Here is a 25,468-nt window from a genome sequence, read left to right as displayed (position 1 = left end):
TAGTCCCTCTGTTTTTTTGTAATAAATGAGAAAATGACTTTTCTCACCCCCTCGCGTTATAGCTGAAGCCTAAGACGACCTAGTTATCATTCTAGGCTCTGCTTAATTTAGTCATAACTATTTGTAATTAAACAGACACAAACATTTCCGAAATATTCTATATGTTCACCTAAATGTGGAAACTAAACAGAAAACAACCCAAGAATAGGTTCAATGTCACGATCTCTGTGAATTAAAAAATCAGAACTATTCTTCATAGAGAAAATAGTAAACCCTAATTCATAAAACACACCCAAAAGATAGAAAGGTTGTCCCAATTATTCTTACCATTTTGGAGATGTCAAGTACGCATCTTCACCAATCTTCATCATCCAACGGTTAGCATTCTTTTGGCTCTTTCAACTCCAAGTTTTTTTGCTTTATTGCTTATTTTAGTAGTAAATTATTACGACTACTTTGTGTCCGTACGGTCTAGAGATAACCTACGGGTAGATGATTATTGTATGGACCAGTAGAATTGAAGAATCCAACGGTCAGGAACCCACGGGTCAAGCACATTGTTCGTTGGATTTATACTTTGAATGTAAGCGAAAAAAGAAAAAAAGAAAAAATACGAGTCTTCATCAAATCAAATCAAATCACTTGTCCATCGATTTCGAGTCTATAAACCCTGTTTCGGCAACGAGTCTCTATTTATATAAACTTTTGAAAAGTTTTTTTTTTTAATTCAAAACTAATAAGATGTATTTTAAAATTGATTGGTAATAGAAACAATATTGTATTAATGATATACAACAAGATCATGAATTCGAGTTTTGATGATAAAGAAAAGATTAAGTTAACATGTTACATAGTATTGTGATTATTGTCCCTCGTCCGAATCAATAAGTTATAGGGGCAAAGGCCATAACTTGCTAAAATAGAAAAAGTTTCCATTTATATGCATTGTTTAAAGGTAAACTAAAGAGGATGTTAAAAGACAGAGAACTAGATTTGATGGAGTTTGGGACAGAACAATGTAGTGCTGACACCTGTCCAATCCCCTGCGACATGACATGTCACTCTCTCTCTCTCTCTCACGCACAACAGCTCACAGCTTCTTCACAATTTGTGATATACTTATGGACATTTGGATTCACTCATCACCTACTACTATCCCCAATTTCTCTCGTTTTGAGTTTATTGTTTTCCAAAAAATGATTTGAAAAAGAAACGAAATATTTTATTTGTTGAAACATGCATGTGAATAAACTCTTTGTACTATTCACCCAAAAATGAAAAGATCTTCTAACAAATAGGAGTATTTGAGGTGAGTATTATTATTATTTAAGGAGTTTGCGATTTCTTTGAGTTAAAATTCAACAAATAGCTTCTCTATTGTTGTACTCTTTGCATGTTCAAAGATGGGACGTTTCCTTGAGGGCTATTTTATTTCTCTCTATTCAAAATCTTTCACGCCAGAGGAAAAAAAATATATTATATGATTACATATATGTGTACGGAAAATGAATAGTTAATCCATGTTGAATAGAATCTTAAGACCACATATCGTATTTCATTATAATATATAGTATAAATCAACTTGCAGTGAAAGAAAAACAAAATGAAAAGTGTGACTAGATATGCACTTGGAGACTGACCATTTTTGATACGGGAGGAGACATATATATATGTTCGAATATCTAGATATCTGGATGGAAGGGTTATGTAAAATATCTTATTTATATATTCTTACGTATGATAAAGATTTATTAATTCTTATCATCTACCACTTCGGCTTGTTGATTTGTTTACCATTCGTCTCAAATATTTTCTAATAATCAATGTAAATATCTAAAAATAAATATAGGGTCGTATAAAATGTGTGTGTACAATGTACACAGCAAACCAAATAATTTTGGTATAAAAATTGGTTTAACACTATCCACTTGTTATGTTTGTTTATATTCAGACCCACAAAATTGATTTCCCTATCCATGTAAACCAGACTATTTGATACAGTGATCAAATCTCGTTGGATGACATGAACACCAATGATTTGAAGTGGGGAACAACTCAACAGTAAACCCATTAAATACATTTTTTAATTTATATGCACTTCGAATAATACATACAATCTAATAGTATTATTGTGAAAAATTGTGTAGTGCTATTAAGAAAAAGTTGGAAGACATCGAACGTTGTAAAATTGGTCAAATTATGTGCTTTCACATTAATTGTTCCATAAAATATGTCTAAACAGACATAAAGTACTAATCAAATACTCCTTCCGTTCTAATTTAACTGTCGTTTAAGATTTTTGCACACAAATTAAGGAAACTATTAAATTTTATGTTTTGTCCTTCATTAATATATTTTATAATTTTTTCATTGGTTGAAACTTGAAAGCAGCAGGGATAAGATTGGAATATTCATCAAACATCTACATTGAAAATCTAAAACGACAACTAATATGAAATAAAAATTAAATCCTAAAACGACAACTAAATTAGAACAAAGGGAGTAGTACTTTTCAGAGTTTAAACTTATTTTAAAGTTTTTTTTCCTGTACAGAGTTTAATATTATATAGGAACAGCAGAGCAAGTACTATTTATATAAACAAAACATAATAAATATTCTTCTAACGTAAATAATGTTTGCTGCCAAAAAAACAGAAACTAGTAAGAAATAGAGTATGATTTTTTCATTTGGTTTAATAGGTATTAGGTAGTAACGGTTTTTTAAAATTTTAGCTTTTGTATGCTAATATTATTTTTAAATGTTTGTTTCTGCAATACTCTTAACACAAAGTGTATTTTGGTAAATTTCGCATAAATCCAAACAAGAACAATAAAGTCATTATTTGAAAGTTGATAATGATCCAAAAGGATGTGATATTAAAAAAGCCTTAAGATAAAAAACCAAAGTTAATTTATACTGCTTGCCTTTTATCAAGCATCTCTCCCCCACTCACTCTTTACATTTAAGGATCATGAAACTGAAAATAGTTCACTAACTTCACTTTTCAAAAACTAATTTAAACAAAACAAGAAAAAAAGATTATCAAACATTTGATATTTATAATACTTTAGACGACTTGAAGACATCAACACTTTAATTACATAGTTTATGGAATTTTTTCTTCTTTGTTGTAATAAATAATTATTTTTAAAATTTGGAATAGTTGAATGCCTCTGTCTCTACTTCTGGAGTCTCTGGACCCAACCCATCATTCCAGAAATGACCGGCGAAAGTCAAGAACCTCTCTGAGCTCTCTACTCACTACTCTCTCTCACCTCTTTCTTTCTTTCTCTCTCTATCTGCGTGTAGGTTACAAGACAATTGACACCAAGACTAAAGCTGTGTTGTTTGGTTCAGTTCTGTTCTCTTTTCCAATGTTGTCATCAGCAAAGCATCAGAGGAACCTTAGAGTCTCTGCTACAAACAAGAACAAGGCTTCTTCCATTTCACCCTCATCACCGTCGTCTTCATCATCATCATCAACCTCATCATCATCTCCTTTACCCTCACAAGACTCTCAAGGCCAGAAGAGATCTCTAATCACCATGGAAGAAGTTTGGAAAGACATCAACCTTGCTTCCATCCACCACATCAACCGCCACAGCCAACATCCACAACACAACCATGAGCCACGCTTCAGGAGCCACAACCACCAGAACCAAAACCCTAACTCGATCTTCCAAGATTTCCTCAACGGACCTTTGAACCAGGAACCAGCACCCACAAGCCTGGCCATGGGTTCTGCTTCTAATGGAAATTCCACCACTGTCACTGCTCTCTGCAGCTCTCCTTTCCCACCTCCTGCAACTGTTCTGAGCTTGAATTCCGGCGCTGGCTTCGAGTTTCTCGATAATCAAGATCCTCTTGTTGTTACCCCAAACTCTAATCTTCATAGTCACCATAACCTCTCAAACATTCCTTCCTTCAACACCCCTTTCGAGGCTCTGGTTACATCCACTTGTTTTGGTAAGAAAAGAGGCCAAGAGTCCAATGAAGGTACAGGGAATAGAAGACATAAGCGTATGATCAAGAACAGAGAATCTGCGGCTCGTTCCCGAGCTAGGAAACAGGAATGTGCCTCTCTTCTTCTCCTTACTTTCTTCTACTCATGGATATCAAAAGGAAGAAAAAATGTACTTTTGCCATCAAAATGCTTCTGATCTAAAAAAAAGGTTTCTGGGTTTTGTTTCTCACTTGCAGGCTTATACAAACGAGTTAGAACTTGAAGTTGCTCACCTGCAGGCAGAAAATGCAAGACTCAAGAGACAACAAGATCAGGTAAACAAGCCGAGAGAAGTTCTTATTCTTTTGATCTTTGGGAAGCAGTCTCGTCAATAGTTCGAATCCTTATAGCTTAACTCATATCTTAAACCAACTTATAAGGCAAGAGACAGCTTCTGCATTACTTGCAGTATGTTTGTTTTGCACGCTGTTTTTTCCAATGACAATTTGAGTAATAAGATTCTGATACTTCAGTTCTGTGTGGGTATGTGTGCAGTTAAGAATGGCTGCAGCAAATCAGCAACCCAAAAAGAACACACTACAACGGTCTTCCACAGCTCCATTTTGAGAAATGTACAAGTCCTTATTTCTCTTTTGGGGATTGAGCTTATGAAGAAATGAAAAAATGGAAATGTTTGTACCTTCTTTTTGTTAGCTAGAAGTATAACTAAGCTAAATTTGTAGAACCAAGGTATTGTAGGGGAAAGAAAGATGATGTAAAAAACAACCCTGAAAGAGAAAAGGATCTTTCAGTTTCCTAAGGCACAGGAACATCGGTCCTGGGGGCCTCTCTTCATGTTCTGTCGTTTTTATGCAACCCCTTTTGAGTTTATTTTTTCACTTCTGTACTAACCTCTACTTGTATTCTTGTAGTAATGTTCTACTTGCTATTCTAATACTAGTAAGATAAAAAAAAAAAAAAAAACTTATGTGTTACTGTTTAACCAATTTGGTTGTCACTAGAAGCCAATGTTCCAATAACCAATAGACAAAACAGTGCTCCACATAAATGATGACAATGGCAGAGAAAAGTGAGAAGGGGACCTATCATTTAACACTTAATTTTCACCCTGTCACATTATCACAAAAATTGCCATTCCTTTGGCTGGCTACCATACAAGCCAACAACTTGCACTATGAAACTGAAACTGAAACCTCCAAGCCAATGGGAATGAAGTCACCCCACTTTTTTGGTTGGTCAAGAGAGAACATGATAAGTTTTTATTCAGTCTAGTCACTCGCCACGTTTTATTTATATATAGCTTTTGCTATAACTGGTCACCATCAAAAACACTAGGCGTGTGTGTTTATGTTCATTTGGTTTATCAGGAAAATCGTTTTATCTTCTTATGGTCCAACCTCAATTACCTGACAGTGATAAGTCTTATTGATCCACTTTTGGTTGTTGTTATTTTATTGTGTATTCTTTTAAGCAACCAAAAGTGGAAATCAAGAGCTAATATGGTGTAAAAATAGTGGCATCAAGATAGAGAAGAATAGTTACCAAAAGTGGGACTGTGACTAGAATCTATCCTCACATTATGCGGTAAAACTTAACTTAGAGCCCCTCAAATAGGTATCCAATACTATAAATCATGATTTTTTACTTTCATTCCAGTCAATAAGAATCCTAGATTTCAAGAAACAAAAGAAGAAAAGGTAGTTACATTCCCCTGAAACTACAACTCCCACACTGTCTTTCAATTGCGTACATCAATGTTTCCCATAAAAAGTTCAAACTTAAAAGAGATCACAAGCCTAAAATGTGAAGACAGAAAGAACCATTGATAAGTCGCTGCAAATACAAGTTATATATATTACCTTTTCACTCTGATTATTTTATAATTTTTTTATGGTGCAAAAGCAAAAGTCATTAAGCTTTTGATGCCTCACTTTCCTCCTCAAGTATTTTTCCATCCTTTGGAACCAAGCATGGAATCCCATCTTTCATCTAGAGATAATAACACTAAAATCGTGAACATGATGAAGTGAAAGCTAAAAAGAACAGGGGAATAATAATAATATGATTAAGAAGCTAAACCAAATCTTAAAACACTGAATCGTGAACATGAAGTGAAATCTAAAAAGAATAAGAAAACGGCCGACCAATCACTTTAGCATAACCCCATCATCATCATTCCATAAGTGAATCCCAAATCAACACCAAGCATAAATTCATTTTTATACTTTAATCAGTATGAGGCAAATGAAAAAAAAAAAATAGTAAAGAATCAAGCTCTATATATATATACATCTTAATCTCTGATTTGACAATTCCTAAAAATATCAAAGTTGGTTTCAGAACATGTTCATTGAATAAGAGATATGATTCTGAAAGCATATATGATCAGTGTTATCTGCTACAATTTCACTGCTTGTAGAATTACATCTCACTGAGCTCAACATAGCACAAATCATCATCTTTAGCAATAATCATCAACTCATCTAAAATCGAAAAACCCAAAAAAGCTTTGAAATTGGAATAGAAAAGCTTACAGGAAAAGAGACACCAATAGTATCGCTGACAAGTGATTTCGTCTTCTCGCAAAACCTATCAGAAAACCAATTTCGTTTCAACATTTTCTTCGGGACCAATCCAAATTGAAGCTATATACTAATCGAAAGAGAGAGAGAGAGATCGAACCTTAAAGGTTGCTTAGAGAGAGGGCACACCAGAATCTCCGAGAGGGTCTTGTCGATTACGTTTCCGGCGTCTTTTAGCAGGAATCTGCTTAATCTCACCATTACTAAACCTTTTTCTCGGATTTTTCTATTTTCCGATCTCCGGGGCTGAATCGTCCGGCGTTACGAATAGCGCGATGATTTCGGACTTTTTTAAGTGTAAAACGCAAAACCTCCCCAATAAATTTGAAAGTTTCTAAAGATCCCCCTAAATTCTTATGAATTACAAAACGGTCCTTTAATGTTTTTATACTTCGGGGAGAAAGTGTTCAGATATATATATGCCCGTGTCTTTTGGAGTTCTCGATTGATGCCCTCAATTTTAATATGGTGATGATTCGTCCATCAGTGTTTTATAATTCTATATCAAACGTTCGGTGACCTTAGTGCTTTAGTGTTATAAATGTCGGTGGACATTGGTTACAATTTTATATAGTGTAGACGGCGGCTTATCAACCAATTGGAAGATGTTGATCAGAGAAAGTTCTTAGGCGTCAAGAGTAATTAACGCTCTTGAATATCTGATTCTGCCCATAGAAGAAATATTACAAAACTTTTACTCTCAGCCAAAGCATCATCCCAGGCACTTCCCATGACAGGTAACTACTTCTGTTAATAATGCCTCTTCTCATGATTCTTGTACTATTGTATATGTGAATATTTATTCAATTGCTCAGAGATTTTGCTTCACATCAAAAAAAATCATTGTACGAGAATGGGTAAAACATTTGTAACATTTTAAGTGGATATAAGATCTGAAATTAAAAACCAAGATGATTCTAGCATTCTAAAAATATCCTTAATAAGCATGACCAGGATTTCAACTTCCTCTCACATACCTTATGCAAGCATCTAAAATGCATATTTAGACAACCTCTTCATCGTCCAAGAGTAGACAGTCTTTTATTTTCTCCCTGAAATAATTGGAAATCGATGTTAGGAGTTTCAAATAGTGTTTCACTCAGTTTTGCTATTCGTTTTAAATCTGCTGCTTCCTAGAGACGTGAACTACCAATAATTCTGAAAGCTGAATGATTGAACATAGGTTTAATGAAGAGGAATACAAGTTTTAGATAAGATTTCTTGCATACTACCCACCTCAGATAAGCTTGACTGTTAACCTTTTGATGCTTCACTTGGGAAATCATGTGATCTGGCAGGAATGAACCGAATTGCTCACGAGATGATCCATCTTGTGGCAGTATTTGAAACCGGCAACTTGAACAGCAAGCAGCATAAAGGGCGTCGGATTCCTGGCCTTCTTCAAAATAATCTAACTCCGATGAGTCTGATATGTTTTGCGGTCCATTGCAGATAGGACAGAAAGCTTCTGTAGTCATAGAACCGTCATATTTAAGATTAAATCTCTTCAGGCGCCTCTGAGTCGCCATAGGAACATTCGAGTCGTCTGTTTCCGGAATTTTATTGAAGTAAAATGGAGTCAGCTTTGCAGCTGTCCGTACAATTGTGCATTCCCGAGATGGATTTTCTTCCTGCGCAACATATATAAAACTCAGAGATCAGCAAAAACAAAGTAACAGGTAGCCATGCATGCACTAAAGTATATGCAGAAGAACCTGCAACAGAGCGACAAATGAAGACACCAAATCATTGATGCCGCTTTGAGAACGACAAGCCAACTCCACAGTCTTTAGACTGCCCTGCCCAGAATATGTACTCAACAGTTGGATTATGCAAAAATAATACGGTTCACTATAATAATAAAATATAGACCAGGTAGCCAATATACGAACCCATCCAAAAGGCAGAGTCTAGTTATTTCCTGTCTAACACAATCTCGAAGTGGAAGTACAATGGGAACCTTCCATCTCGCATCAACATGCTGAATATCTGCTGATAGTGAATAACCTCGTCCCTGTCTCAAGAAAGAAAAAAGCAATTTAACTCAAAACTCTAATGGAGCGTAGTCTAAACAGAATGTCCAAACAAAGTACATAAAAACTTGGTATTGAAATAAAAACTTTACATCAGGACTTCAAATTTTACAGATGTAATTCGTTAGGTCCTAAATAGCTACATTCTGTGAGGTAGCCATTGCAATCGCTCTATGGCATAAACTCTACAATGCAATCTATAGAAAACTAAACCAGAGAAAAGACAAGCAACACACCTTGACAGTAGCCGTAAGAACATGTGAAGCAATTCTCGACGTGCATGATCCCATCACTAATCTGTTGTACCCATTTTCAGAGGCAACCTAAAATGGATTATCAAGCAATATCAATTAGAAAGATAGTTCCAAGCCTGATTTGTTTTCGAAAAGAAACATGAACAATAAAATACACAAACCTTTTGCAAACACAACATTTTGAGATGCAACAGAAGGTCTTCTTTTCCAGTATCGTCAGGAACAGAATCTAAAAGCTTTACAAGCCTATCTCGTGGGTCAAGCGAGTCTGAACCAAAGACGCTTTCGATAGGAACAACATGGAGACCCTTTGCAGGTGGAGACAAACTTGACACAGTAGATCGAATCCACTCAATTGCATCAATCATTTCCGTAGAGAGTGCAGGAAAAGCTGCAGTTTCATCTACAAACGCAACACCAACACCAAAGACAGCTAAAGATCTATCTCGACTCGCCTCGTAATTCTTCAAAGCCTTGATTTGCAACTCATGCACAAATTGAAGAGCAACCCTAACATACATCATACTTGCCACGTTTAGAACAACAATCACTAACGTATCAAAAAAAAAGAAACAGAAAAATAAGAAAAGATGAGAGTGAAACCTGGAAGATGATCCGCCAGAGAAAGCAACAAGAACATTATCTGAAGGAGTGATCATGGCATGAGAAGTAACAGCGAGACGGAACTTCCCAAAGACATTGTTCCTAAAACACTCAGCGCAGAACCTTCCATCCTCTGAGCCACCGTCCCCAAAGGTCATAGGCTCATTGCATTTACACTTGACACAGACACTCTCCTGAGTAACTACTGCATCTTCCACAATCTTGCTTCCATTATCCTTCTCACGGTCATAGCAACCAGACTCACAGCCTGATGAATTACAAGCCATGTCCTAATTCGCAAGCCAGCTGAGACAGTGAGATGATGGCAAAATTAAGATTAGGAAATAGAACACAGAAGAGTAGACAATACAATCAACATCTAATTCATGAGACAAAACAACCAATGTCCGCCATTAACAAGCTTATTAAGAGATTGTTACTTTAAACGTAACCATTAGTCTGTTACACTCAAATCAGCGTGTAGTCACTGTAAATTGCTAAGTCTTGCTATCAAGAGAGAGAGATGTGAGCAGATTCATAATCGAAACAAACACATCTAATAAACAGAATCTAGATTTTTGATTCGAGAATCAAACAAGGAACTTAGTGATTAATTACCAGTTTGAGAGAGATATATAGTCGTCGCGATAGATGCTTTAAGAGTCGAAGAGGGCAGGATAGAGTTTTAATTAACTCAGCCTTTGCGGCGTCGAAACGCTAATGCGCGGTGGTTGGCCGCGGCGATGTTGGTTTAGGCGTTTGAAAAGGTCTCTACTTTGTCTGAAACTAGGGTTTAGTGTAAACAAAAAAAATTGGGGAAGAAGATGATATCTGGTGAATGACGAACCTACCCTTACCGGTGAAACGATTACTTTTTACGGTTTGATAATAAAACCATCCATTAGAAAGAAACCGACAAGATTTGTCCAATTTGGGAGCAAGAGAATCATCAGTCATATCAATTATTTTGTCAATGTTTCAGGCTTTTGGCCATGGTGGCGACTATCAATTTGTTTGTCGATGCTTTAAGGCTTTTGGCCATGGTAGTGACTGGTGATATAACTCAAACCCCTTAACTGCTAGCAAGAAAGGGAGGACAGGTTGGTTCGAGGACCCCTTGGTCAAAGGAAAGGTACAAAGGAACTCGACCACTTGTTGGGAGAGGTTGTGAAACAAACTCACGATTCCTGAATTTATATTAAAAACTACTATTTTGACCCTGTCAAAAACAAGTCTGTTCCAATTGGATATATATACCCTTAACTTAAGCATGTGACAAAAGTAGAATTAGAATATTAGTTAGTCTTAGTCTATATATTATGATACACACAACACAAATTTCTGAAATTTCCATAAGAATCCCAAACAACTAATTTACATACGACAACGACTCAACAATACAAATCAAACACAAGTGTGAGTATTAAGAAGAAGAAGAAGAAGAATCTATTGTCATATCCAGAGAGACAACAACATATCGTTGTTATGTTCACCTTTTGTATTATTTAAAAATTTCAATGTTCCATGAATTGCGACGAAGGCGGACTTATTTTCGTTTTTTCCATACCTGCGAGGATATCAAGAGACATCATTATTCATCCTTCAAAGATTTAAGATCAAATATATTCATTCTTAAGATGATTGTATGTAATGTATACCATAAGCCCCACGAATCTCAACTTCTCTCAGTTCTTGGACAAGAGCACAGCAACAACACATCACATGGGATAGAAAATCGTCAATGAGCCCTCCCTGCCATATCAGAAAACATTATGCATTCATCCCATCTATTAATTGTGTGACATAAACAATAATCATTTCATATCCTACCATGATAGTTACTAGCGAATTGTTGCAGGTGATTAACCATCATTTTATGAACAAAATTGATAACCATTTTCTTCGAAGCATATGGATGTTTGGGATCACAAAGCTTATTAAAACCAATTTAGTATTCAAGGGTGTGGAAGAGGATGTACCGTGATGTTTAGTGTCTTCCGGAGTTTCCTCCTTACACAACAAGTGTAGCAGCAGCACGAAAGAATCAACGAATATGCCATTAGCTCATTACATGCTTCAGCTGAAGCTGGGAGAAACAAAAGCAAAACAGAGTTGCTTATTAGTTTTCACATGTTTTAAACTAGCAACTTGAAAATAATAATAAAGTCACAGTGTTCGTATATCCCTTACAGATGTGCCTGTTAGATGCTGCAGTGGCAATCTTTGCCAAAGTACCACATGGGAAAAAGAATGTCTTCAAGCCTGTGGTTCAATCAGTAAAATCATTCACAACTTTTCAGATAACAAGAAAGTATGGAATGTGAAACGATGATCAACAAGTTGAATCACACTGGAAACAAGAAGTAGGGACTTACAAAGAGAAGGTTCCGAGCAACAAGCAAGTAAGTCAGTATGCCATTCTTCATGGTGTTCTGCCAGAGATGCTCTTCGTGAAAGTAGATCATGCCCCGATGAAACATTAGAAGCGGATCTGCATGGAACAATTATGTAACCGACGTTATAGAGAAACATAGTACCAAATATTAGCCTTTAAACATGAAAAGCATTACAGTCACTGCAAGGTATTGGAGATTTTTACTTCCTTAATCACATAGTAATATTTCTCTTGTAGTTGGACAAATAACACAAATTGCATTTAAAGAAAGCACATGAAGTTTGGATCTTTGAGCAGAACAAATTGGAGATTCTAACCTCGAGGCTGCACGACTATTGCTTTTCTTGGGAGTATCTTCTTCATACGAATATTCTGTGTTCATGCTCGAGGTACGCTCAGCTTTTTTCGAAGCTTTCTTCGTGAGCTCCTTCTCAGAGTCAGGATCAACAGAAGCAGCAGCTTGTGTAACACCAATTAAACGCTGAATGACTTCACACTGAGCCACATCATAATGCTCCTGCGAACGCTGAAGTTCGAGCTGCAGTTTCTCGTTTTCTGTTTTGAGAGCTTCACAGAAACGCAAGTTAGGGTATGAGCAAGAGAGAGTCTTCTTCAGAACTGATGCTGCTTCTCTGGTAGATTCTTGTTTTAAAATAACATCTTGCACATGTCTGTCCTCTTCATCCAGAGTATACTCTCGCTGATCACGGTCAATATATTCAAACCTCTCCTGTACAAAATCATCCAAATTTCAGCAAACCATAAATCAAAAAGAACATTTTCCAACACGAAACATTAAGATCAAGTCCAAGTTACCCGAATGCGAGCGTTATCAACCAAGGTGATAAGCGGTATGATCTTGAGAAAACGATCAATCTCATCCTGATGTTTCCTAAACTGATAAACAATGTTCCAACCCATAGCCAACAAGTAAAGATAACTCCTGTCACGACAGCTATTGACTAGAAGGTAAGACCTTCTCAAAGCATCCTCAAGCCCTTCGAGAGGCTCACGAGTCTCAGGATACTTTTTCATCTCAGAGATCTTGAGCTGTTCAAGCAAATTCCCAATAAGTTTGAGATGTTGAGCGAACTGACGACAGTTCTTCTTGTGCATCCAAGCAGTATTGGCTGCTTTAACAATGAGTCCAATCAGCTTAACCGCATCTAAACCAGTCAGCTGAGCTACTGACGCTATCTCCCCAAGACCATCCCATGAATGTGACATTTTCCTTCTTCGATCAAACAACAGTTCCTGATTCATCATCATCATCACTTGCGTTAAAAGCAGCTCTTAACCAATTCCAAGATCCAAAAAACATGGAATTATCAGAGTTTTTTTGCGAAATTTTACCTTTACTGAGCTTGGAAATTACCGGAAGCAGAGAGTTGGATCCAAAAAAATTTATAACGCCGACATTGCTGTTAGGGATCGAGCACGAGTCCAGTAATAAGAGGGGAACAGTTGCTTCGACTGCGACAACAAAGAGAAAAAGGAAAAGTCCATAAGAGAAGAAGATACCAATCAAAGAGATTCTCAAGGAGGTCCTTAGGCTTTTTCTACGTCAAAGATCTTCAAAGTTCAAACACCAAAAATAAAAAATATATAAAATCCCTAAAAGATGATTTTATCTTTGAAGACTTGAAGCTGACGAAAGCGAAAGAGTAAAAAATCCAAAGACCAAAAAAAGTAAAAGAAGCGCAAAAAGAGGGAAGACTATGAACAGTTTGTTTATTAACCTCCGCCGAGTAAAACAAATTCGCCGGCGAGAAACTCCTCCGCCAGAGTCGAGTCAAATGGAAAAAAAAAAAAAAAAAAAAAAAAAAGAATTAAGAGAGAGAGAGAGAGGAAACAAAAATCGGAATGCTCACATGATGGATGGCATTGAAGGAAGGCAACAGTTATACTTTTTCTCTTTCACGGATTTCTAAGTATAAATAAACAAAGACTAAATATTTTATTAAAAGAAGAAAGATGAATAACACTACTGAAGTCTGGGAATTACCAAAAAAAAAGTTTCCAGGAAAATGCAAAATCACCTGGAAGTTTGTTTCTTGGTCGTCGTCTTCGAATGAGCTCTGCTGCAAGCGATGAAGAGAGTTTTAAAAGCGAGAGGCAGAGATGATGAGCAGTTTCGTATTTTTTGAGAAGACGGTTTGTTTTTGTCGATTTATGTTGCTTTCCCCACACCTTCACTTGCCACTCGTCGGAGCTCAAGATCCCCCCCCACACATCCTCCTTCATCTTTTTACCCATAGGCCCTGCCCAACTCTCTCTATTTACCATTATGCCCTCAGTTACTTTAACAAAAAAAAAAAAAAAAAATCATTAACCATACATTTTGTATTTAATAAAGTACTAGCTTAAATGTGTTTTGTTACACGTTGATTGTACGTGACACAGTTGTAAACTAGTACTAATACTTTGTGTAGTGTGTACTGTAGAGTGTAGACTATGATACCTTAACAAGGTCACGGAGTTTGAGATTTAGACTAATACTATAAGTAAGTACCTTAATAAGATGTCGGAATGTGAGATTATGAAACACCGTTGGAAATATATATTTATTACTTTCCGGTTAAGTTTTGTCTTACAGCAAATGTAAATGTGACTTTTTTGTTGTCGGCATAAAAAAAAATGACTTGGTATGAAACGAATAATGTAAATTCTTCTTCGTTATACTTATTAGGCTACACAACGACGTCGATCGAACTTTTTTTATTGTTTTGTTTTACGTATTGAATGTATATGAAGCTATGAACAATTCCAACGACTAAAATCTAAAATGTAGAAACATATTTTTTTAATATATCCGTATGGGTGTGGCCACTGAGAAAACGAAACTCCTGATAGGAAAAATCTGGCAGGTGGCATATCAAACTTTTTAGCCAGCAATCTTAGAACTTTAGCTAGCGTAGCGTTGATAGTTCGTATCAACATTTGGATTGAGTCCACTTTGTTCCATAATGAGAGACTCTAGTGGACCGCTTACTTATGATATCGTGTTAGTATAAGACATTTTGTAAAATAATACGCATATATAGTATGAAAATAATGCGTGTTTATAATGCAATAAAAGTGAGATATGATGGCTTGAAATTGATTTGTCTTTGAATTGCAGACTCACTGTAATGATAATGGTTAAAGATAGGAAGGGTAATCCATCACAAACAAATTAATTCACCTTTTAGTCTCTTTTTCGGTTGGAATTGATTTGTCTTTGAATTGCAGTTATGGTAATTATGTCTTTTTAGTATTCGACATAGACTTTAGTTTAATTTAGTTCTCCCCGATCTTGCTGCACGTGTATCACCATGATTGTTTTCTATACAGCTGGCGAAACGGACGGTAAACTAATAATCGAGTATACAGATTTTTTCATAAGGATCATTTTTCGGTATGTGGGATCTAGAGAGATTTTGGCACGTATATATCATGCATGTGTGGGAAGGGTGGACATTGGTGGGGGTGGTGGTGGTCCTTGGTGGAGTATGACTGCTTCGCCCTCTATCTTTTCTTGAGAGAGTGCCTATATGTATATTACTGATTTTAGCATTATAATAGTAGTTTCCCTATAAATGTTACTTATTACAGTTTATCCATAACAAATACAATGACCAAAAATGTTGATTTATTTATATAAGTAGCTAGCTTGTAAATGTACATTTGATTATTCTTTTTTTAATCACTCACACATTACACTAAAAATGAAAAATTAAATTCCAATATGCTAATCAAGACTGACCAATGACGGAAAAAGTAGTAATCGTATAGTTTCTATTAATCTCCATTGTCTTGTGATAATCCAGTTAAATATTGAGGATATACATTTAAAAAGTGTATTGTTTTATAAAGTCGTTCCTTTACCGGGTAATACATGCACTAAAGTTTATGTCAACTACCCATTTGCACTATTGGTTAATTGTTTAGTGCTATAGTGCGTTTTACAAGAGCATTTAAGTTAATATTTTAAAACTGTTAAAGAGGTCTATGCAAATTATAGTTGTTAAATGTACCTAATCATGAGAAAGAATACCTTAAGAAGTTCAAATTTATGATATCTATACACATTAACTTTGTCTGACGACGATATACTTGTTTAAATGCAATAAAGATGTGTGAATATTTCACTTGCACAGTTGCACGCCTATGAAATGTTGTTGGTATCTCGAATGTGTTTTACACAGCTGACGAATTTTTTGTAAGCAAAAAATTCAACGAACCTCATTTATATTTATACAACATGTCATAGTTTAGTTGTAAAAGTAAAGAAAAGGCACGACGTCTTGTTATTGGAGGTAATAAAGATAGACAAACTGTTGTTTTAGTTGTTAGGTGAATTGTCTCCATGTGATTTTAGTTGGGAATAATCGTGCATCTTACTTTAAAGTTATGCTACTATATTAAATAAATGAGTCTCGAAATGTCCTTATCTGTAACAATAAATGGGACAGCTAAATTTTCCATACGCACTTAAAAAAAAAAAAAACAATACAAAATCACCACTAAACAAAAGTATTTATACAGTACTTAAAACTGATTTTTTTGGGTTATATTAGTGAAAATGATCATCGAATGTCTAACACTTTGTCGGAATTTTATTAATCTAATGATATTAACGAAAGATAGTACCCATCAAAATCTGCGTTGTTTCTGACCAGATAAAATAAATTATTAAACTATACGCATCAACACACTTTTGTAGTTTGCTTGCACCAAGGACTTTAGGAACAAACTCTTAATACATAGAGGTTCATTCTAACATAGTTCTTGTTAGTCAGACGAACTCAATAGAAATACGACATGGGTTTACTCTGGTTAGTATGATTATAATAAAACAGTACTCACAGGTTAAAGCTTAGCGAGATGAATTATACGTTCGACTGATTAGTACACCAATGGTTAATTCAAATCGAACTATTCCGATTAATTTACATTATCAACATATTGTATGTGTTTTAATAACTTTATTCAGCTATTTACAACTAGTATATATATATAAAAACTTATATATTAAGTACTACAATATAAACATATAATAAAAAAAAAAATCATGTGCTAATCAACTAACCTGTAACATAGAGTAGCTTTATAAACCCTTTTCATGGTATAGACTAAAAGTTTATCGCATACTAATATAGGGATTATATTTATACCAATCAGGAAAACCCGTGAATTAACAATTAAAACTTTTTGGTATGTAGCAGGTATAAATAATGAGTTCAGGTTCTGGTTTGTGTTACAAATGGATTCCAAAAAAAATGAAAAAAAAACTCACCAATATATAAATGGGCTGAACTAACTAATTGATTAGTAAGCCCATAATATTTGTACATAAATAAGGTCTGGCCCAAATCAAAAGAGACATTTCCCAAGACAACTGTAGCCTCCGTCGTCTACCAGACCAAAAATACCCCTCACGTGAAGCAAATAACAACAACAATAAAGGGAATTAATAAAGAACACGAGTGATATATCGTATTGTGATTTAATGAAAAGCTATTAAGTTAAAGTTTCCCAAAATTTTGAATGTATTCACTCAATAGTCAATACGTTACTACTACGCTAAGTAAAATACATATACTGTACTAGGCAAAAAAAAAAAAACACACAAGAGGAGGCACACTCGTAATTAATAACAACGCGTGATAGGGATTAATACAATTTTGTCCTTTGATAAACATTAAATTTAATCATGCTAAATTACTCCAACAATGGACCCGCACTTTAATACTATCTCCCATATTGTAAAAGTCCTAACCTACCCCTTTTCCCAAAAAGCGTTACAACCACAAGAATAAGGACAAAAGCGTCATTACAATAAAGCAAAGTTATTAAAAAAAAAAAAAGGTCGAACTCGAATCTAATATCTAATCTGAGAACGCGCAATCTCCGCCGTCAAATTTGGTAAGAGCTAGTGAAAAAAGGTCCCACGTCAGCGATAATCTAGGGTTTAACCACTCGTAACGTACCACGTATGTTACGCAGAGCTTTGGTAATTGTAGTGTAGTAGTTGTGTTTTTAGCAAAATTCGTTTTGGCGGGCGTCATTAATAAATTCAAAATCATATCCCCAAATATTAAAAAAAAAATCAAAAAATCAAAAAAATCAAAACCCTAGCGCCTCTCTCTCTCTCTCTCTCTCTCTCTCTCTCTCTCTCTCATTCTCAAATCGCTTCCCTCGCTTATCGCCATTTTCTCCCTCCATTTTCGCTGTCTCGATTTCGAGCTTCCTCTCTCCCCTCCTCAAATTCGTGTTCCGTTTCGATTTCTCATATACCCGAAGCTGAATGCTTTATTCCAAGAAGAATGAGAGGTCTCTGTTAATTTAGGTATTTCCCTTTTTTCCCCTTTCCAATTTCTAGATTCGTTTCATCCTTTTGCTAGATTTGTTTCTCTTTATCCAATTTAAATTGGTTTGAATTGATTAGTTCAAGTCTGGATTGATTGATTGATTTTTGTTTTTTCAATTAGTTGTTGTGTAGGTAACTTAATCTTGTTGTAGCTGTAACTGTTGTTATATATGGGGAAGGTATCTCCAAAGGACTTGGATTCTAAAACCTCAGTGAGGAAAAAGAAGTTGAAAGGTTCAACTAACAAATATTTAAAGCCAGGGGCTTTAGTTCACCTTTGTTACAGTAAAGCCTCTGCTGTTAAGTCTTGTCACGATTTGGGCAAGAAACGTGTTCCTGTTTTTGATACAACTACTAAGCATGCAAGGACCAACAACAACAACAAATTGGCTGTTGAACATTTGGGTTCTCCCAAAAGCCCTCTCATTTCGTCACCTGTCAATGTTGTTAAGCGGAGTGCTGTGGTTAGGCCAATGAAGTTTGATGATATACAGGTGGAGAGTAAGAAGAGCCCTCTAATGTTATCATCTCCTATGGGTATTGTTATGCAAAACACTTTGTTGAGGACACCTAAAACTCCTCAAGCTGATCCTTGCAACTCAGATTCTCTTCTTGAATCTCTCCCCATGGATTTACTGGTAAGTTTATTTTCCACTTCACAGTTTCTGTTTAGTAGTCTAGTTCTTGAAATGTTCACACTTTCTATATCTTCCAGGTTAAGATAGTTTGCCATCTGCACCATGACCAGCTGAAGGCAGTTTTCCATGTTTCTCAGAGAATAAGAAAGGCTGTATGTTCTTTTCCTTGTTTATTTCTTTAGTTTGCATCCACGAAAGCTTCATCTTTGTTTGCTATTTTACTTCTTGGGTATAAATCTGTTTTGATTTTTCTTATTGAAACAGACCATGCTTGCAAGGCAATACCATTTCAATTATACAACACCAGACCGCTCAAGACAGGAGATGTTGAGTGTCATGACCCCTATGCCAATAAATCGTTGGCCATTTCGTAGGTACATGTTTTGCTTTGATTTTTCACCATTTCGAAAAGAGCATCAAACACCTTGTTTGGCTCTTAACAAAACTTCTCATTGATGTAAAAACAGCATTGGAGATGTGAACCCGAGAATGGTGTCAAGCCCACATACCCCAAAAGCACCAAAACATGCTCCTCGACCACCTCTTCGAACCAAACTCTCAGAGATGAAGCAAATCACTGCTGTTCTTTTCCAAGACCAAGCAACATTTCCTTCAAGATGCATAGTTCCTTCTGTTCTCCAAAGGCCGAGTTTGTTCAAACCAATGGCTCCAAAGCACCCTCGAGTGCTCTTCTATGAGGATGAATTATGTCAAGCTGTTGCTCAAAACAACCTTACCTGATTACACTTGCTTGCTGCAATAATCAGACCCTTCACATGGCTTTCCCCTCTCTGTTCATATTATTAGGGTTGTCTTCATTGCATTATTGATCATTGCTCTTGATGATCATTCTTCACCTATATAGTAGTAAGAAGCATGCAAGTTTTGTAGCAGTGCTAGTTCTGGGTTATATTAGGCTTACATGGCAATCTCGTAGTATCTATCTATCATTTAAGGTTTTAAAGTTTCTAGTCTTTTGAGTTTGTCATCATAATCAGCTTGTGTCTTTTGGTTTGGTCAGTTGAGTCATGTGTATATATTTTCTGCATCTATCTGGACCAGTGGCTTTTTTTTATATATTATAAAATTTATTGCTTTTTGCTACTGGCTCTCAAGTTTTCCAATACACGGACAGTACCAAAACAGAAGTCAATAAAATCGACTGAACTGAAATATCAAATTTAGTGTATCTTTAACCTGGTATCACTGTATCAGGCTACTTCATAAAGCAGCCGATGATATTATTTGGGCCAATGGTCTTATTGGGCTTGAAGCTTATGCCAAACCAAAGCGTGTAAGTCTCATATGACGCGTGTTAACTTGCAATCCCTGTTGCCAAACAAGACTTTTTTACATTTGGGCTATAAATAAAGGTGGTATGGCTTCATAACAAACACTTTTTATTATTTTCATCGGAGAGCTTCGAAGGGTTAGAGAGATCTCGCGGCTCCTTCGTTCTTCTCCGCTTCAACTCTATACCTACGATTCTTGGCTTTTGTATCCACTGTAACTTCGTTGATTTGATTTTGGCGCGTTATTAGAAACCATTCTTAAACCCAAACTTTGTTGATTGGTCTCTCGCGATCGATCTAGGGTTTCGCGAGATCTGAGATTTCATCTTTTCCGATTCACCTCCGCAATCCAATTTTTTTGCTATTGCTTGGATTTGTGAGTAATCGTTTGTTAAAAGATGTCTCGGTGTTTCCCATTCCCTCCACCTGGTTATGTACTGAACGGAATCCGCGATGAGGCTATGATCGTATCGATCAAGGTTTGTTTGAGCATTTTAAATCTCTTGGTATTGGTTTCTAATTCATGAGATTTCGAATGCTCAGCTTCCTTGAGTTACTTAATTTGTTAGGGTTTGTTAAATTGATGCAAATTTGTCGGCTTGAAAAGAGATGATGGAGATAGAGAGGGATTGAGATTTTTTTTTTTTCCAATTGAAAAAAGATTATCTTAAGTTGGTACTGAATCAAAAGCACTGATACGAATCAATGTCGCCTTTTTAATCGGTTTAGTAACATTGTTTACTACTCTAACCAAAATGTTTACGAGTCCCTTTTTATAAATGGTTACGCAATGTGGACTTTAAGGGTTGTTGTTCTATCTGAGGGCTTTGTTTCTGATTTTTATGGAATTTGGCAACTTCTGTGAACTGATGATCAATGTTACTACTTTTGCTATGGCAAGTTCTGTGAACTGATCAATGTTACTACTTTTGTTAATATATTCAGGGGGCAGAAGAGAAAGCTAAGAAAGAACAACGGAGAAAGGATAAAAAGAGAGATAAAAAGGAGAAGAAGGATAAAAAAGATAAGAAGGAGAAGGAGAAGAAGAGGAAGGACAGAGATGGAAAGGAAGGTGAAAGCGAAAAGCACAGTCATAAGAGACGGCGTACAGAAGAAGGTGCCAAAGTTGATCTTTTTCGCAAACTTAAAGAAAGCGAGATCAACTGTTTGGAGAAGAGCAGTCTTACTGTAGAACGTGAGCTGCTTCAGTCGACGTCCCAAAACTCTTGTGATAGCACTCTTAACAGCAATGAGATACTACAGCCTCTCGATGGTGGTAGACATAACAATGACTCGAAGCAGCAGCCTCTCGATGGTGGTAGACATAATAACAATGACTCTGGTGAGTTTGTTTGTGTTTCTTCCTCCTTCCCCGGGGGAGGATCTTGTATTCTTGTTGGGTCTAATTTCCTTTTCAGGACATTGATGACATTCTTTCTTCAAAATTTGTTGATATGAATTTGAAGAAAGCATCATTCGGATCCGTTTGCCTATCAGAAGGCAGAAAGATCCCGACGTGATGACGACCAACAAAGATCAAGATACACCGTGTTCTTCCCGGGGAATAAAGTTAGAGTCGTCCCAGCTTGCTGCTAGTAGAGAGCCGGTTAATCATCAACATCCTTGTTCCACTTCTGCACCAGAACACGCTTCAAAGCCACGAGAAGAGAAAAGTAAAGATCCCGTTTTAAAAGGGAAACACCACGGTAAAGAGAAGAAGAAGGCCGAAACTTATCAACTTACTAGAAGCCGATGCAGTTGCCCTCCATCCGTGGTGTCGCAGTTCTTGAATGTAGTTGAGAATTGGGTTCCTAACACGATCGAGACAAGAGTAGACCTCATTAACTCGGAAGATGAAGAATGTTGGTGGTCCATGAAGAAGCCAAGTATCCCCACTGAAAGATGCATACAACTTGACAGAAACAATGAGATCACTCAAGTAGGCAATTCAATGGGGTGGCCATGTGCTCGCCTTTTACCAGAAGCTGATGTCTATGCCTTACCTTACACTGTCCCGTTTTGATAACATCAGACAGCATGAAGTTTTTAACAATGAACCTGGTCGAGTCATCCATGTACCGGACCAGACAATTTTTTTGGTTTAGCCTTAAAATTCCAAGGTTGTATAAGAGAACACACTGTTTGTTATTCTTTGCGGTTGGTAACCAATATAGTAATATCAGTATTCCGGTCTCTATATCTCTCTTTGCTCTTGCAACAATAGAATGAGAAATTGAGATTCCCTCGAGATGGAAGTTTCATGTGGAGTGTGGATCAACACCATTACAATTGATAAGAACTTTGTTAAAAATGACTAACAAACATTAGCCCTCTCGGCTATTAGTTAAAAAAGAAGTTGAATTAACCCCACAATTCGTTTGTCAAGGAACTACAAATGAATACGGAAAACAACAAGAAAAATTGAAAAAGCAATACTTAAACCACCCCCTGTAATCGACATCTGAAAAAGCTTCTTGACTTCGATGAGAGAGCTACTACAAAATGGAGCAGGCCTTCTGTGCTTTGTTCTTCTTTTTCTTTGTCTTTGGAGGTTGAAGGACCACTCTGATCGCTGCATCGAACACGCCCTTTACATTCTGCAGTTATATAGTCACATTGTTGTCATCAAAAAGATGAATCCAACATTGAAAAATTGATTCATGAGATGCATTTTGATCTTTTTTACCTCTTGTGATTTTGAGCTGCACTCGATATAAGCAGGCGCTCCAATTAGCTTCTTCAGCTCCTCTCCCTTCAATGCAGTGGGGGCAAAATGATGAGCAGCTTTTGGTAAAATTGATAAAAGAGCGCTGAGGAAATAAAAGTATTACCTGAACAGTGGTAATAGGGACAGCACCAGGATGGTCGATAAAGAACTGTTTGTCATCTCGAAGATCTGACACGAACCAAAGTTAGATAAACAAAAAAAGGGCAAGATCATAGATTCAGATGCAGCAAAGGATCATGAGTTAGAACCAAACATTTCACTAAAGATCTTGCAAATGCCTTTTATACACTTGCTATAAATCAGTTATTTCGGTGGAGGATGCTTAAAGGCGTGCGATTGCTTCTTGAAATGAAGGTTATTGAAAAACATCACAAGAAGGTTATGATTATAGCATATGGTTGCTTATCAAAAGAAGTAGAAGATAAAAGAAGAAACCTGTTGAGCAAAGATATTCTAGCCACGGTTTCACCTAATGAATATACATAATGAACATGTAGAAGCTTGAACCACAACCAAGAAAATGTGAAGTTATATGTCCTCTAATGTCATCATATATAATATATCAGAGCAGCCAATTAATAAATAAAAAAGTGAAAACCAAGATAAGGCTGTGTAGGCAAAAATGCATAAAAGGAAATGTCAGGAGGAACGAACCTAGTTTGGTTCCAACGAGGACGATTGGAACACCAGGAGCATAGTGCTTCAACTCTGGGATCCACTGTAAAATAGGAAGAAAGAAAAAGATGAAGCAACAAAATTATAACACCAAAAGAAAAAGAAGAAGATTTCGAAACGAACCTTCTTGGAAACATTCTCATAACTAGCCTTACTAATGAGGGAGAAGGCAAGAATGAAAACATCAGCACCACGGTAACTCAAAGGTCTTAATCTGTTATAGTCCTCCTGCCCTGTTATCATATCATAAAAGAACAAAACTTTTTAAAGAGTCCCTCTCTGACTGATTTATCAAACGAACACAAAAAGCAACCACATTTATTAAAAAAACCTGCAGTATCCCACAATCCGAGATTGACAGTGGCACCATTAACAACCACATTGGCACTGAAGTTATCGAACACAGTCGGAACGTAATCCTGTGTCCAATTTTTAACAAGAATGTGGTGTAATGTATATATATAAATGGATGAATCAAGAAAAAAGAAAACAAAATTGACAATGATGAAACAAACAAATGGGAAAAGAAGTACCGTGGGGAAGGTGTTGCTGGTATAAGAAATCAGCAAACAGGTTTTACCAACAGCGCCATCACCAACGGTGACGCACTTTATGAACCTTGATGCGCTCATTGTCTCCACCTTTTCTTCTTCTTCTTCTTCTTCTTCTTCAGAAACTTAACAACACACACCCAGACCGGAGCACAAAAACGTTTTGATGATGATGACACACACACACAGACAATTACAAAAGTTTTTTTTTATAAAAAGAATCGAACCTCAGATCTAAGAAAACACCTGAGGAACCAAGAAAAACCCACAATGTGAAGCTAATAATTCCTCCACCATTACCCTTTTCAATTCACCATCTCAAGAAAAAAGAAAAAAAAAACCATACAAACAAATTCTAAGGAGAAATGTCAGAGAGGGTGATCAAGAATCAAAGGAAGGAAGGAGAAAGATGATGATTGAATTAAACAAAACAAAACAAAACAAAAAAAAGAAGGAACGTGTAGACAATGAATTGGATGTAAGAGGACTAGAGAGAGAGACAAGTAGAGAAAAGTGATCGGCCGGAAATAATTGCCATTGAAGCGTTCGTTCCGCTCTTTTGTGGATTAATCTCCGCCATTCAACCTTCCCCCGATTGTTTTGGTAACTTTTTTTTTTTACTTTTTACTTCTTCTCCTGTTTCTTTTTTAATAAAAAATTTAATTTACTTTTTTTTTTTCTGTTTTATTTTATTGTAGCAAAATTCAATTTCCAATTTAATATTTTTTCTAAATTTTTCTTGTTATTATGCATATAAATTTGTTAATTTTTGTGTTAGTTTTTTTGTTTTTGCATACAACAGTCTTTGCTGTCAATGATCTTCATTATTTTTTTTATTGTTTTCCTATTTTTTTTATTTAATCGCGTTTTCTAACCAGTAACAAATCAATTCAATAATTTCAAACATTCTCAATAATATCAAATACAGTTAAACCTCTATAAATTAATAATAATGTTGGAACCAAGATATTTTATTAATTATTAATTATTAATTATTAATTTATAGATATATTTTTAATAGTTTTAATTTTTAAAAGGGGCATTCTCAAAAATGCCCCTTTTTCCATATCTCTTTTTAAAAATACCCCTTCATGTTAACCATTTTTAAAACTACCCCTCTTTATATACAAAATGACCAAATTACCCTTTTTGAGTGACAGCAAGAATGTACAGTCATCAAAATCGAAAATATTTTCCCGCCAAAAAAAGTTCCCGCAAAATTTTTTTTCCCGCCAAAATCGAAAAATTTTCCCGCCAAAAATATTGAAATTTATACCTTTTAAAAACCTTGTAAATGCTTTTAAAAAACTTTTAAAAGCGTTTACAAGGTTTTTAAAAGGTTTTTAAACACATTGTAAACGCTTTTAAAAACCTTGTAAATGCTTTTAAAAAGCTTGTAA

At 35.8% G+C, this 25,468-nt stretch overlaps 7 protein-coding genes across 17 annotated transcripts; 3 read left to right on the top strand and 4 right to left on the bottom strand.

Annotated features, from left to right (window-relative positions):
* Positions 1 to 3,089: 3,089 nt before the first annotated feature.
* Positions 3,090 to 4,843, top strand: LOC104729597 (protein FD). Its single transcript, XM_087477746.1, is given in 4 exon segments — positions 3,090 to 4,081; positions 4,084 to 4,163; positions 4,166 to 4,279; positions 4,500 to 4,843. Coding segments are annotated over 4 exon segments (1,179 nt in total). The 5' UTR covers positions 3,090 to 3,168; the 3' UTR covers positions 4,572 to 4,843.
* A 744-nt stretch (positions 4,844 to 5,587) lies between these two features.
* LOC104729595 (uncharacterized) lies at positions 5,588 to 6,857 on the bottom strand. The gene is made up of 3 exons (XM_010448555.3): positions 6,648 to 6,857; positions 6,500 to 6,554; positions 5,588 to 5,954 (listed from the first exon to the last, which is right to left on the bottom strand). Exons 1-3 carry the CDS (start codon positions 6,746 to 6,748, stop codon positions 5,877 to 5,879), a joined length of 234 nt encoding a protein of 77 aa, XP_010446857.1. The 5' UTR covers positions 6,749 to 6,857; the 3' UTR covers positions 5,588 to 5,876.
* A 478-nt stretch (positions 6,858 to 7,335) lies between these two features.
* Positions 7,336 to 10,434, bottom strand: LOC104729596 (cytoplasmic tRNA 2-thiolation protein 2). 6 transcript variants are annotated; one of them, XM_019234088.2, is made up of 9 exons: positions 10,056 to 10,434; positions 9,438 to 9,743; positions 8,996 to 9,344; positions 8,817 to 8,903; positions 8,440 to 8,561; positions 8,263 to 8,341; positions 7,784 to 8,178; positions 7,525 to 7,599; positions 7,336 to 7,370 (listed from the first exon to the last, which is right to left on the bottom strand). In XM_019234088.2, the coding sequence occupies exons 2-8, from the start codon at positions 9,722 to 9,724 to the stop codon at positions 7,551 to 7,553; spliced, it is 1,368 nt and encodes a 455-aa protein (XP_019089633.2). In that variant the 5' UTR covers positions 9,725 to 9,743; positions 10,056 to 10,434; the 3' UTR covers positions 7,336 to 7,370; positions 7,525 to 7,550. The 6 variants fall into 6 exon arrangements, 4 of the variants coding, with proteins under 4 accessions (XP_019089633.2, XP_087333870.1, XP_010446859.2 ...); XM_087477744.1 differs by having other exon boundaries at positions 9,438 to 9,727; positions 10,056 to 10,237; XR_015573974.1 differs by having other exon boundaries at positions 7,366 to 7,599; positions 8,263 to 8,346; positions 10,056 to 10,365.
* Positions 10,435 to 10,757: 323 nt separating this feature from the next.
* On the bottom strand, positions 10,758 to 14,305 carry LOC104729594 (protein MID1-COMPLEMENTING ACTIVITY 1). 4 transcript variants are annotated; one of them, XM_010448550.3, is made up of 9 exons: positions 13,872 to 14,305; positions 13,186 to 13,305; positions 12,649 to 13,086; positions 12,150 to 12,562; positions 11,813 to 11,928; positions 11,628 to 11,699; positions 11,417 to 11,523; positions 11,096 to 11,189; positions 10,758 to 11,004 (listed from the first exon to the last, which is right to left on the bottom strand). In XM_010448550.3, exons 3-9 carry the CDS (start codon positions 13,057 to 13,059, stop codon positions 10,952 to 10,954), a joined length of 1,266 nt encoding a protein of 421 aa, XP_010446852.1. In that variant the 5' UTR covers positions 13,060 to 13,086; positions 13,186 to 13,305; positions 13,872 to 14,305; the 3' UTR covers positions 10,758 to 10,951. The 4 variants fall into 4 exon arrangements, with proteins under 4 accessions (XP_010446852.1, XP_010446853.1, XP_010446854.1 ...); XM_010448551.3 differs by having other exon boundaries at positions 13,572 to 14,213; XM_010448552.3 differs by having other exon boundaries at positions 13,838 to 14,060.
* A 3,572-nt stretch (positions 14,306 to 17,877) lies between these two features.
* Positions 17,878 to 19,926, top strand: FBS4 (F-box family protein). Of its 2 annotated transcripts, none has more exons than XM_010448548.3 (5): positions 17,878 to 18,163; positions 18,306 to 18,822; positions 18,900 to 18,974; positions 19,087 to 19,196; positions 19,290 to 19,926. In XM_010448548.3, exons 2-5 carry the CDS (start codon positions 18,355 to 18,357, stop codon positions 19,561 to 19,563), a joined length of 927 nt encoding a protein of 308 aa, XP_010446850.1. In that variant the 5' UTR covers positions 17,878 to 18,163; positions 18,306 to 18,354; the 3' UTR covers positions 19,564 to 19,926. The 2 variants fall into 2 exon arrangements, with proteins under 2 accessions (XP_010446850.1, XP_010446851.1); XM_010448549.3 differs by having other exon boundaries at positions 17,919 to 18,163; positions 18,317 to 18,822.
* A 291-nt stretch (positions 19,927 to 20,217) lies between these two features.
* Positions 20,218 to 22,309, top strand: LOC104729591 (uncharacterized). The gene is made up of 3 exons (XM_010448547.3): positions 20,218 to 20,593; positions 21,060 to 21,456; positions 21,581 to 22,309. The coding sequence occupies exons 1-3, from the start codon at positions 20,513 to 20,515 to the stop codon at positions 22,135 to 22,137; spliced, it is 1,035 nt and encodes a 344-aa protein (XP_010446849.1). The 5' UTR covers positions 20,218 to 20,512; the 3' UTR covers positions 22,138 to 22,309.
* Positions 22,310 to 22,403: 94 nt separating this feature from the next.
* On the bottom strand, positions 22,404 to 24,647 carry LOC104729590 (rac-like GTP-binding protein ARAC6). Of its 2 annotated transcripts, XM_010448546.3 has the most exons (7): positions 24,051 to 24,647; positions 23,849 to 23,936; positions 23,641 to 23,750; positions 23,497 to 23,560; positions 22,946 to 23,010; positions 22,801 to 22,866; positions 22,404 to 22,711 (listed from the first exon to the last, which is right to left on the bottom strand). In XM_010448546.3, exons 1-7 carry the CDS (start codon positions 24,147 to 24,149, stop codon positions 22,610 to 22,612), a joined length of 594 nt encoding a protein of 197 aa, XP_010446848.1. In that variant the 5' UTR covers positions 24,150 to 24,647; the 3' UTR covers positions 22,404 to 22,609. The 2 variants fall into 2 exon arrangements, with proteins under 2 accessions (XP_010446848.1, XP_087333869.1); XM_087477743.1 differs by having other exon boundaries at positions 23,849 to 24,291.
* Between the last annotated feature and the right edge of the window lie 821 nt (positions 24,648 to 25,468).

Source organism: Camelina sativa, chromosome 12, assembly GCF_030686135.1.
Source record: "Camelina sativa cultivar CO46 ecotype springtype chromosome 12, ASM3068613v1".
NCBI lineage: Eukaryota > Viridiplantae > Streptophyta > Magnoliopsida > Brassicales > Brassicaceae > Camelina > Camelina sativa.
This window is presented reverse-complemented; position numbering and strand designations above follow the sequence as displayed.